General features: G+C 37.0%; 1 protein-coding gene across 2 annotated transcripts; it reads right to left on the minus strand.

Moving 5' to 3' along the window:
• Positions 1 to 230: 230 nt before the first annotated feature.
• Positions 231 to 6,590, minus strand: LOC139787382 (uncharacterized). Of its 2 annotated transcripts, none has more exons than XR_011722629.1 (2): positions 751 to 6,590; positions 231 to 658 (listed from the first exon to the last, which is right to left on the minus strand). XR_011722629.1 is itself a non-coding variant. In XM_071726466.1 (2 exons), exon 2 carries the CDS (start codon positions 4,681 to 4,683, stop codon positions 1,360 to 1,362), a length of 3,324 nt encoding a protein of 1,107 aa, XP_071582567.1. In that variant the 5' UTR covers positions 4,684 to 5,926; positions 6,019 to 6,590; the 3' UTR covers positions 231 to 1,359. The 2 variants fall into 2 exon arrangements, 1 of the variants encoding a protein (XP_071582567.1); XM_071726466.1 differs by having other exon boundaries at positions 231 to 5,926; positions 6,019 to 6,590.
• Between the last annotated feature and the right edge of the window lie 5,359 nt (positions 6,591 to 11,949).

Raw genomic sequence — 11,949 nt, forward strand, 5'->3', positions numbered from 1 at the left:
GTTGGTGAATAATCCCTTTCTTTATCTGATTTCAATGTGGTAGTATTTCTTAAGAACACTTCAGGGTTCTGTTCGTTTTCATCTTTTAACGTTAAGTCATTATAAGAAGACTTATCCAAGCATGTAAACCTTTAAATGTACCATGAAATGGTTACTATAAATATTCATAGAAAAGTATATCATGAAAAGGATCATTCATCTGAAATTATCACCCACAGAATACATACTAAATATCAGACAGTAAATTAAATCAAAGGTAAAGTATGAAATATTCAGTTTCCAGCGTTGGAAATTATGACTCAATAATTCTAAGCTAGAGATGGTAAACAAGATCACCACCGTAACGATTGTTATCTTTACAACGTAATAGATAGTCGTGACAAATCCTTAATATGTTTAAGAATAACTTAACGTATATGAACATAGAATACAGAGTTTCTTTTACATTTATGTGCACTTTTCACAAGAATCGTGTTTCTCAAACTATCAAAATGACTCGTAATGAAATTGACAAACTTGTTTGATTGCAATCAATTAAATGAAAATGTATCTTGTACTGAGCTCAGCTTTTCGTTATAAAACCAGAAAGGTTTGTTATCATAAGAAGGACTTTCTTTCCGAAAGTTGACCTTCCTTGAGGTAACCAATTTAGTGGCCTCTGTAAAGAGAGATTGAATACAAGCCGACTGTAACGAACGTTACCTAAGGCTCTGTTCAACTAGCAAAACATCGATAGATTTCTTGGTTTACCTCACAAACAGCAGAATCGTCGCTTCTGGATAGGCACATCCTTGAAAGGATGGCGTGACTGGCTTGCGCCGTAATTGAATCCCTCTTATTAATGTTGATAATAATTAGCTACGAGGGAATGCTCGAAACAGTAACGGCAGTAGTCGTCCTTCCTTCTTTAGAAATATACTGGAATACTGGCCCTCCTTCCTTCGTGTAATTAACTGAGCGGCCAGCTCTCGTGCTTCGTGGAACTTCTCGTTCGGATGCGGGATGAATCAATGTCCCTTTCGATGAAGTGATTAACAAATCTCTTGGATGATGCAACATCCTTTTTACGTACTGATCGTATACACGTGCGACTCGATCCACGTTTCGGTAACGAATGGCCGTTCGCGCTGCGACGAGATCGAGCATGTTTGGCCCGCGCATGCGCCTACAGCCTCACTTTGTCCGGGCTCGCATCGCAACCGAGTCACGGTCGGCTCACGTGACCGACGTCCCCCGAACAATGCCGACTGCGCCGCGCGCTTCTATATATATGAATATACTTATGTGCTAGGACATATATATACAATCTCTCTCTCTAACATTTTCCGCCCGCCTTCGTTAACCTGATTAACGAATAATTCAGAATGATTCCGTTTGAACCGGAAGAGGACAGATTTTAGTAATTGGTCTTTGATAAGTCGATGCTTGAGTGCGAACTGTGACTACACGAACGTGATCATCTTTACCTGGATGCGTTTTAGTGATACGACCCAATGGCCACTTTGAGGTTGGGTATCGTTCATCTACTAAAAGAACTACAGTACCTTCAGTTATCGAAGGATTGACTTTATTCCACTTGTAAATAGATAATTGTCTTTGTAAGTATTCTTTGGACCAAAGTGACCAAAAACTTTCTAGCTTTTGCTGTAAAAGTTGCCATCTGCTTAGACGCGAAGTTAGTATTATCGATAAAGATGGTTCAGGAATGGTATTGATGTCCCAAGTTAATCCGAGAACGTTAACTAACTTGTCCTGATCGTTTTGAAGAAAAGTGATCTTCCTATCCGGCGGGATATCTTCAAGAATAGCCGGATTATTGCTAACCCATTTTTTCAAAGTAAATCCGCCCGCCATTAGGAGCGCGTCTAACTGTGCAACTCTCTGTTTAGCTTTTATTATTGAATTAGCTCCTCCATGGAATTCATCGACATATCTACCTTTTTCCATGATAGATTTAGCAAGAGGGAAACGCTGTCCTTCATCTAATACCAACTGAACAAGAGCTCGAAGAGCTAAGAAAGGAGCACATGCTAATCCATACGTAACCGTGATAAGGACAAAGATAATTATTTTACCTAATTCGTCTAACCAAAATATGCGTTGGTAATCCCAATCGGCTGAATTTACTTTAATCTGACGGAACATTTTCTCAATGTCCGCAGTGAAAGCGTAAAGGTAGAATCTAAACCACAAAAGAACGTCAAAAAGATCGGTTTGAAGCTTAGCACCCGTGTGCAGTAAGTCATTCAGCGATATCCCGTTAGAAGTGGGACACGACCCATTGAAAACTACTCGTAATTTAGTTGTCAAGCTTTGTTCCCTTAATACGCCATGATGTGGAAGGTAATATGCAGAAGACGGCTCAGGCTTTGAGTCTGAAATTCTCTCCATATGATTGAGTTGCTTATATTCGTGCATGAATTTCCTATAAAGAGCCGCGTGATTGGAGTCCTTTTCAAATTTACTAGCTAGACTACGCATCATCCTTTCGGCTTTAATTTTCGAATTGCCAAGTTCTTCGGGTGAACCTTTAAAAGGCAGTCTTACCACGTATCTACCCGTTTCATCCCTCAAATGAGTGGAAAGAAAATGATCTTCACAAGCTTGTTCGTCCGGTGAAAGGATTGGTTTATCCGACGAAGGTATCTCCTCTACTTCCCAAAACTTTCGCACGAGATCGTGAAGCTCGTTGTCAATGGAAACGCGATAAATTTGTCTATGCTCGAAAGGAGCATCAATATCTGTAGGTCCTGACACAACCCATCCTAGCTTTGTAGCTTGCGCTATAGGTTCACTAATAGAGCCTTTTAGTAATCCATTCTCCAGTAATGAACCATAAACGTCTGCCCCTAATATCAAATCAATCGAACCCGGTAGAAAACAATCAGGATCAGCCTTTTGTATTCCTTCTAAATGAGACCATGATTGACAAGGAACTTTAACAGACGGAATCGAAGTCGTAAGCTTCGGTAGAATATGAGCCGATATGGACAATTCGAAATTGGAATTGAAATGCGGTTTCAATTTAAAGAAGGTGGATCCTTTTGTTTTCTTGGACTTTTGGTCACCTATTCCACTTAACGAAATTGACGAATGAGACCGCGGAAGATGTAGTTGTTGGACGATCCTTTCAGAGACCAAAGAGATCTCCGAACCTTGATCTAAAAGGGCACGAACCTTTCTGACAACCTTTCTTTCAGACATAACTAACACCTTAGCTGTAGCTAACATAACTTGTGACTTTGTTGATTTAATTGTTTTGATCGAATGTAACACCGTAGCCCTATCCTGATCCGAACCGGAGAGGTTAGACTGCGGTTGAGATTCCGATTTTACACCTCCATTTTTGGAAGAAGTTCCTATATTATTCTTATTATTATTAAACGACCCATCTTCTTTGTGAATAGACGTGTGATGCCTTCTGTCACATTTTTGACAACGCTTAGTTACCTTACAATTTGCTATCCGGTGTGTTCCTAAACAATTATAGCATAACTTATGCTTGACTATGAGTGCTAATTTCTGAGAAGTAGTCTCATCAATATATTTAGGACATTTCATTACGTAATGCTTTCCCTTACAAATCGGACAAACATTTTTATTCTTTGCAGAATTTTCATCAGATTTTCCTTGATAATGAGCTTTAGCTGTAAGCTTTTGCTGTTTAAATGGAAACTTTCCTATTCTAGATCTTTCATAAGATTGAAGAGAGAAAAGACGTGTCATTAAAAATTCGTCGAACTCGTCCCACGTGGGAGGGATCTTCGACGAACCCAGTTTATAATCCCAAGCTTTGACCGTGTCAGGGTCTAATTTCTCGACCGTCAAAAATATGAGAAAGTCCTCACACCCACCCATTGGGCGCTGTAACGTTTCTAATGTTCGGTGGATTTGAATGACAGTAGTGTGTATTAGTTCTAATTCGCTGGCTACTTCCTTCGTCATTGGCTTTAAACGAACGAGAGATCGTAAGGCAGTGTTAAGTTGAAGTCTAGGATTATCATAACGCGTCAACAAAGCTTCCCACGTTTTTGTAAAATTCTCCTCTGTAAGAGACGTATTTTTAATATAATGAGCAGCAGAATCAATCAGACTAGTTTTCAAATATTGTAGCTTTTCGACGGATGATAAATTTTTCTGTTTTAATACAAGTGACGCGAACAAATCCTTATAGTTAAGCCATTCGGAAGGCGTCCCGTCGAATTTGGGAATTTCGATTCGAGGGAGACGCGCATATGGATTATGAACACTATCATTCATGTGAGTCTCACTTTCAACCGAATGAGCCGAAGGAAGCACCGCGTTAGTCACGGGATTTTCATCAATCATCGACCGAATTGATGAAGGTTCTAGCGACCTCTGTGTTTCCGAATAAATACCGGCTTTTACTTTTTCAACCGACGCTAAATAACATGTTCTTGTTTCAGGGAATATTTCGTCAGTAAAGTAGGAATGCGACTGAATTAATATCTTGTCTTCACGTGCAAGTTTAGTGATGGCGAGTATAATGACATCGTGATTCTGTTGAAACCTATCCCATTTCCCTTTGAGATATAAAAGATTAGCGTCTACACTTCTTCTCGCCATTCCTGACCTTTCCATTCTGACAAAATTATCGCAGGCGTTAGCCATGAAATTACTCAATGCGAGTTGTTGATGTATATGATCGATTATCGAATTCATTATGAATGAAGGAATAAATACTATAAACGTATTAAACCGAATGAGATAATAAATCCAATATTAATTCGAAAAAATATAATATCTGAATATCGTTCTATTTCTACAGTAATAGAAAAGATTTCCTTGTTATTTTCAAGTTCGCAACGACTCAAGCGGAATGTCCTTCACGTGCTTCTATTTGTACATGAACGTTAATGTGTCGCTCCCCTTCTAGGGTATTGTAGAATGACAACAGGATTCAACCTTTGAAATTGTCTCTAACCACGATCTTTATTCGAATCTGTATACTAAACTTGAAAAGTTGAAAAGATTACAAATCCAAAGCGACTGATCCGGAATGACTAATCCGGCTCGAAGGACCAAAATGTTAGAAATATGTTGGATTGTGTAACTTCAGTTAAACAAAAGAATTATTGATCTTAAGGAGGGAACGGCACATTAATTTTAGATCTATTTTGTTCGAGAGAGGTTGCATATATTTTCTCTTATAAGCTAAATAATATCTGTTTCAGAAGACAAAAACATATGTACATACACACAATAAATCAGTGACGCAATAGATACATTAAAAGAACATAAATATTAGTTGGTGAATAATCCCTTTCTTTATCTGATTTCAATGTGGTAGTATTTCTTAAGAACACTTCAGGGTTCTGTTCGTTTTCATCTTTTAACGTTAAGTCATTATAAGAAGACTTATCCAAGCATGTAAACCTTTAAATGTACCATGAAATGGTTACTATAAATATTCATAGAAAAGTATATCATGAAAAGGATCATTCATCTGAAATTATCACCCACAGAATACATACTAAATATCAGACAGTAAATTAAATCAAAGGTAAAGTATGAAATATTCAGTTTCCAGCGTTGGAAATTATGACTCAATAATTCTAAGCTAGAGATGGTAAACAAGATCACCACCGTAACGATTGTTATCTTTACAACGTAATAGATAGTCGTGACAAATCCTTAATATGTTTAAGAATAACTTAACGTATATGAACATAGAATACAGAGTTTCTTTTACATTTATGTGCACTTTTCACAAGAATCGTGTTTCTCAAACTATCAAAATGACTCGTAATGAAATTGACAAACTTGTTTGATTGCAATCAATTAAATGAAAATGTATCTTGTACTGAGCTCAGCTTTTCGTTATAAAACCAGAAAGGTTTGTTATCATAAGAAGGACTTTCTTTCCGAAAGTTGACCTTCCTTGAGGTAACCAATTTAGTGGCCTCTGTAAAGAGAGATTGAATACAAGCCGACTGTAACGAACGTTACCTAAGGCTCTGTTCAACTAGCAAAACATCGATAGATTTCTTGGTTTACCTCACAAACAGCAGAATCGTCGCTTCTGGATAGGCACATCCTTGAAAGGATGGCGTGACTGGCTTGCGCCGTAATTGAATCCCTCTTATTAATGTTGATAATAATTAGCTACGAGGGAATGCTCGAAACAGTAACGGCAGTAGTCGTCCTTCCTTCTTTAGAAATATACTGGAATACTGGCCCTCCTTCCTTCGTGTAATTAACTGAGCGGCCAGCTCTCGTGCTTCGTGGAACTTCTCGTTCGGATGCGGGATGAATCAATGTCCCTTTCGATGAAGTGATTAACAAATCTCTTGGATGATGCAACATCCTTTTTACGTACTGATCGTATACACGTGCGACTCGATCCACGTTTCGGTAACGAATGGCCGTTCGCGCTGCGACGAGATCGAGCATGTTTGGCCCGCGCATGCGCCTACAGCCTCACTTTGTCCGGGCTCGCATCGCAACCGAGTCACGGTCGGCTCACGTGACCGACGTCCCCCGAACAATGCCGACTGCGCCGCGCGCTTCTATATATATGAATATACTTATGTGCTAGGACATATATATACAATCTCTCTCTCTAACAATCACATATTATCAGTTTACAAATTAGAGATTTATTTCTGTGAATAAACCTTATTTCCACAAATAAATTTTTAAATATTTTTTTTCCAGTGTATAGATTGCATGTATCGCTTTTCTACATATATATAAATGAATTTTCTCCCGATGCATTCCTGTTTATCCATCGATCTTTTCTAGCGTCCGGACGGTCTCGGAACTCTCGGACTGAATTCCCTGCATGACCAGCCACGACTGTTTGCCATCTCGTTATGGATCGCGATGATGACAGGAACGATCGCCGCGGAAACTGCTACGTGGTGAGTATAAGGGGTACATTGTTCCCCATTGGGGTTACATTCGATCGCCGTCGTGACCGCATTTGTGTTCGGGGACCATAAGACTATCGGACACGTATAGGGCGTTTCCAATTCCACGTTTATCCCGTATATTGCCGTTAAATAATTGCCGTTAATCTGAAATCAGCTTTTGCCAGAAGCTTTATTAATTATTTATTGCGAGGACTGCTGCTTAAATTTTTTGCTAAGGCAACATTTTCTTTGAACCGGCTGAGGAGAGACGCTTGCGAAATTAAAATCTGCAGCTTTGAAACATCCTGCGAAAACGTATACTACAATGTGTCGCCTAAATTAAAGTGCCAGCGAATTGCGACGAGCAAAATGAGTTTCGCGCATTAAGATTAAGCGCGTTCCTTGCGATACGTGCTTGTCGCTGTGTAAAGAGATAACATATTCTACTTTCTTGATCGAAGCTCAGCGATGTTTGCAAAAATGTATCTTGTCTACTATTATGAAGATATTATTATTTAGCAGACAATTTAACGAGGACGTTAAAGTTCTGAATTATAACACAATTCTTGAGAAAGAAAGAGAGAGAATTATTTTATCCACGCTTTTTATAATAATTATACAGTATCTTTTACATAAATAAATATTCCGCCTTTCATCTTCAGAGAGACTCTCATTCAAGAAGATAATGACACGAATACATCTTATGCAATTAATTATTGTGAAAACCATCGATATTTTAGTCAATCCATTTCAATGCATTTGTTTCCGTTTGAGAATATAGGGAGATGCTCGGGGAGATGGATATATGAATAATATACGAAATTAATTTATCATATATTTATTTACCGTGTTTTTGCAGTGATACGTTTTGCTCGTTATAAGTATACATTTGCGTATAAAAATTCATGAATTTTGCACGGGCAGTGATTTATTATCGAGATGTGAAGCGAATAAACAAGGTTTACGTAACGCCGAAACGAGAGGGAGAAGTTTACAAGCTCTCGGGAAAGGAAATATCTAATGATTACGCGAAGATTCTTCATGGTTGAGTCAGTTACAATAAAGTTCGAATTTAAATCACAATAAAAGCTGTCCATAAAACTCGTGAGAATTTCGCAGAGCGCGTGCATTCGAGTTCGCAAACACGATAAGACAGTTAAGACTTGACGTATCAAGCGTCAATAGTGTTCTCCCGACAGTAACTTCTGTAACAAGCTTACGAGAAAGAAGAATGACATCTCCCTACATTGCAGACGTTAAGCGTGCTTCTAAAGTATTGAATTTGCGAAGCGAACAGGATAGAAATATTCAAAGATATTGAAGACGACAGTTATCATTTCCTTATTGAAGTTTTCTTATGAATAATATATATTGATTTGCATTAAAAAAATATATTATTTAATTCTCTTAAAACAATTAAAAAGATTAGAAAGGTGTAAAAAAATAATTTACCTAATTTTTTCAGAACTTTTCAATGTCTATATTAACTCTTACAAAACTAAATAAATTATTACTAGAAAATAGAGACTTTTTAATTTTAAGAAAAATAAATAATTTATTATAACAAAGAGGAAAGCTGGGCTGTTTTATAAAAGAAAATCTAGAATGAAGAGAAAGAGTTTTTTTTAGAGAGAGGTATAAGAATAATTAATTTTTTGAATTCTGAATATAATATTTTAATTATTGTTAAAGGGGTAAATTATTAATTTGTATTTATAATAAAAATAGAGAGATATACATATATAGAGAGTGATACAAAAGATATCGAAGGGTTGTTGGCAATCACTTTCTCAAGTCGGATCGAAGGATCAAGTACGATCGAAGGTATTAGCGAGATTGGTAGGAGCTAAAAGCTAGAAGAGGAAATTGTGACGTAAATCGCGCTATTTCTTCGAAAGAAAACCTTGATCTTAAACAGTTGATCTAATGCAGCTTACTCAACTTCCGCGAATGGGCTTTTAACGATTGCTAGACACGCTACGTGTACTTAGTGTGCAAAATATGCTCGGTGATTTCTGTGATTAGTGGCGATCAAACGTCAATAATGGTGTTTCGGTCCGGTTTACTAGTCTGGAAACTCCCGTTCCAAAATTGGCTTAATTTCCGTTGATTAATTTTATCCCCGAGCTTCTACCTGCCAATCTATAATGCTCTGTTGATGTAGTGGATAAACTGTAATGCCGCTGTATAGCTATCGACTACCGCTCCAAGAGAATTTATGAGCTTCTAATTTCAGTAATGTCAGTAGGAATGAATGTACAGGGAAACTGGTGTCATTTAAAGTAGAGAAACCTATCAAGAAATCCTGCAAAATAATTTTTAGGTATCTGCAAGTTTAATAATCGATGGGAATAGTTTAAAATTACAAATTAAAAAGAAAGAGTTTCTTTTCAACATCTTTTTCTGTTTAGTAATTTTATTCTAATAATATATATCTTAAAAAATATTTAACTTCACACATTTGTTGAAGAATTTCTATCTGCTTCTCAATTTTATATCGCTTATGTCGCTTAGTTTTTTAGTCATTTTTTGCAACAGAAGTAATGTTCTGTGAACTGTGTCAAATTTACCGAACGATAAATTCATTCTGTTATTGTGCGTGTTATTATATACTGTTGTGAACTTTTCTATCGTACGACCTGTTGATTCGGAAATATCGAAATGAATTAGTATAGGATCTTGCAGAGGAATGGGTTATATAATTTTAATTCTTCGATTAATGTATTATAGAAAATAGAAAGAGTATTTTTAGAATTTGTAACTTATTTTTATTATAAATTAATATCTCATATAATATGTTGAAATATTAATATGAAATAATAATACGAAAAAGATATTATCTACAAATTGAATATAAAGCTTATGTAAGCCTAAGATGCGGATAAAACTTGGAACGATAAATTTTTTTTCATTTTTTTCTACTTCTCTCATCTGCGTGCAATTTAATTTTTCGTGCACGTTGTAGACTTCTAGCATCCTCAATTTTAATCTTTATTAAGTTTCTCATCAGTAGGTGTATCTGAGATAAGAAAAATAAGAAAAAAAGAACCCTTTTTTCTATTCAAAGACTCATTAAGTTCAAGATTGCGACACTCTTGTAGGATATTTTGTATTTCTCTCTGCACTCAGATTTACTTAGCCCGGTATGTTTCCCGCTTTCGACCCGCTCAAGCGTTTTCAGTGAGAACAAGCGTTAACGGAACTATTAAACGCCGAGGAGGTCTTAATTACGAAGACACTCAATCGTATTGATGACACGCCGACCTTTCCGACAGTCGGCGATTGGCGACTTGGGAGTTATTTAGAACTTGGTAAATTAACGAGCAACGAAGTTAGTTGCCGCGGCACTCCGACGCCGAAGTCCCGACTCCCGCGGGAAGTAATGATCGCGCAATTAAATCTTTTGTGACAGATGCTACACGCCGACCGGTTTAATCCGATTAATGACGAGAACTGTTTGGGCTTCGAGGGCTCTTACATTTGCACCTCATTTTACTCCGCTGTTAGGTAGCGATTACGAACGAGACTTTACGAACCGGCACAAAAGTATGACGGAGGAGGAACGTCGAGCTTGGCAGTTGCGAGTTGCGAGTTCACGAACAATATAAATCCATCAAGTGGATTTATATTGTTCGTAAACTCGCTAGACGCAGGAAACTTATGCCATCAATATTCCTCAAGTATTTACAACGTTATTTTTATTGGTACACTGTGGATGTTCACTTGATATTAGAATGACGAACAGCATATTTTTAGCATTTTTCCGACTTTTTTTTTATTTCGGAGTTTCTCAGCTAGTACGTAATTCTTTTTCCTAGGGAAGTGCAATTATAATAACATAATGAACATAAAATAATGATTTTTTTATCTCAGGATTTCAGTGAATGAATTTACTCGGTGGTTCTGTGTCCACCGAGAAAGATAATCAAGAAAAGTATTATATAATTAAACTTCCTTTAATTAAACATGCGGAAACAATACGAGAAACAGCGATGCTCAGGATGCTCTTGGAGAAATTCCGCGACTCTTAATCCAATCTCTTTGCATGCGTTCCACCTCGAGCGTAAAATTTAATACCTTGCCGAGATAACGTTACCAGTTTTCTAAAAGATTTCTTTTGGGGTTAATATTGTATAAAACAACACCGGGCATGTGCTTGTTACAGCATAATTATTTGAGATCAAAGAATAACGTCATGTCATAATTATACTCGTAAAGATCTAAATATGTACACCGTTTGGAACATCTGTTTGAAAATTTATAGCAGAGCGTTGAATGGATTGTTTGCTAGATAAGATCATTTAATACCATGTCAATTAGACATTTTGACAAAATAGCTTTAGAGGTAATCCTATCATGCTTGCGTCATAACCGCCGCATAACAAGTCTAATACGCTTTCCGCGAAATATCGTTATTTCTAATGCTAAATTACAGTACAAGCGCACGCCTTTTTCAACTACCTTGACGTTCTGTTGCAATATACTTACCTTAGGATTGTCTAATTCGTATTTCTCATAATTTCATGGATCTGATAACTTTGAGAGAAATTAATATATTCTGAAGAATATTCTTTACACAATTTGGTACGCAATCGGAAACATTTGAAACGTTAATCCATTCGAGGATAATTCACAATTTTTATTTAAAAATAACTCGAAGTTTGCGATTCCTATAATTTTTTTTGCAAATGACATTATTGCAGAATGGTAAATTCTGCAATCATATCCCGTTTTGAAACTTTAATTTTACTATTATTTATTCCTATTATTTACTACTTATAGTTTCGCTACGTTTATCGAAATCTCGCCTCATTGAAATAAATGACGTTATAGTGTATCATCTGCGAATTAATGGACAAGCAGCGATTACTAGAAAGCAAAGTTTTATTTGTCACAATGCATCTCGTTACATTCATAATATAGGTACAGACGATTAATCGGGCGTACCCGCGCTCGAACGAAGTCGATGCAACGTTGATCCATGCTCGCGAGCCGCCGCACCGGCGGTACTTTTTTACGTAAAATTTTCACTCGAAATCCCGGTTTGTCGCTCACGGACAAAGAGAGAGAGAGT

This window comes from Temnothorax nylanderi, unplaced genomic scaffold (genome assembly GCF_030848795.1).
Source record: "Temnothorax nylanderi isolate EJ_2023f unplaced genomic scaffold, tnyl_v1.0 TNYL_tig1484_pilon, whole genome shotgun sequence".
NCBI classification, from domain to species: Eukaryota; Metazoa; Arthropoda; class Insecta; order Hymenoptera; family Formicidae; genus Temnothorax; species Temnothorax nylanderi.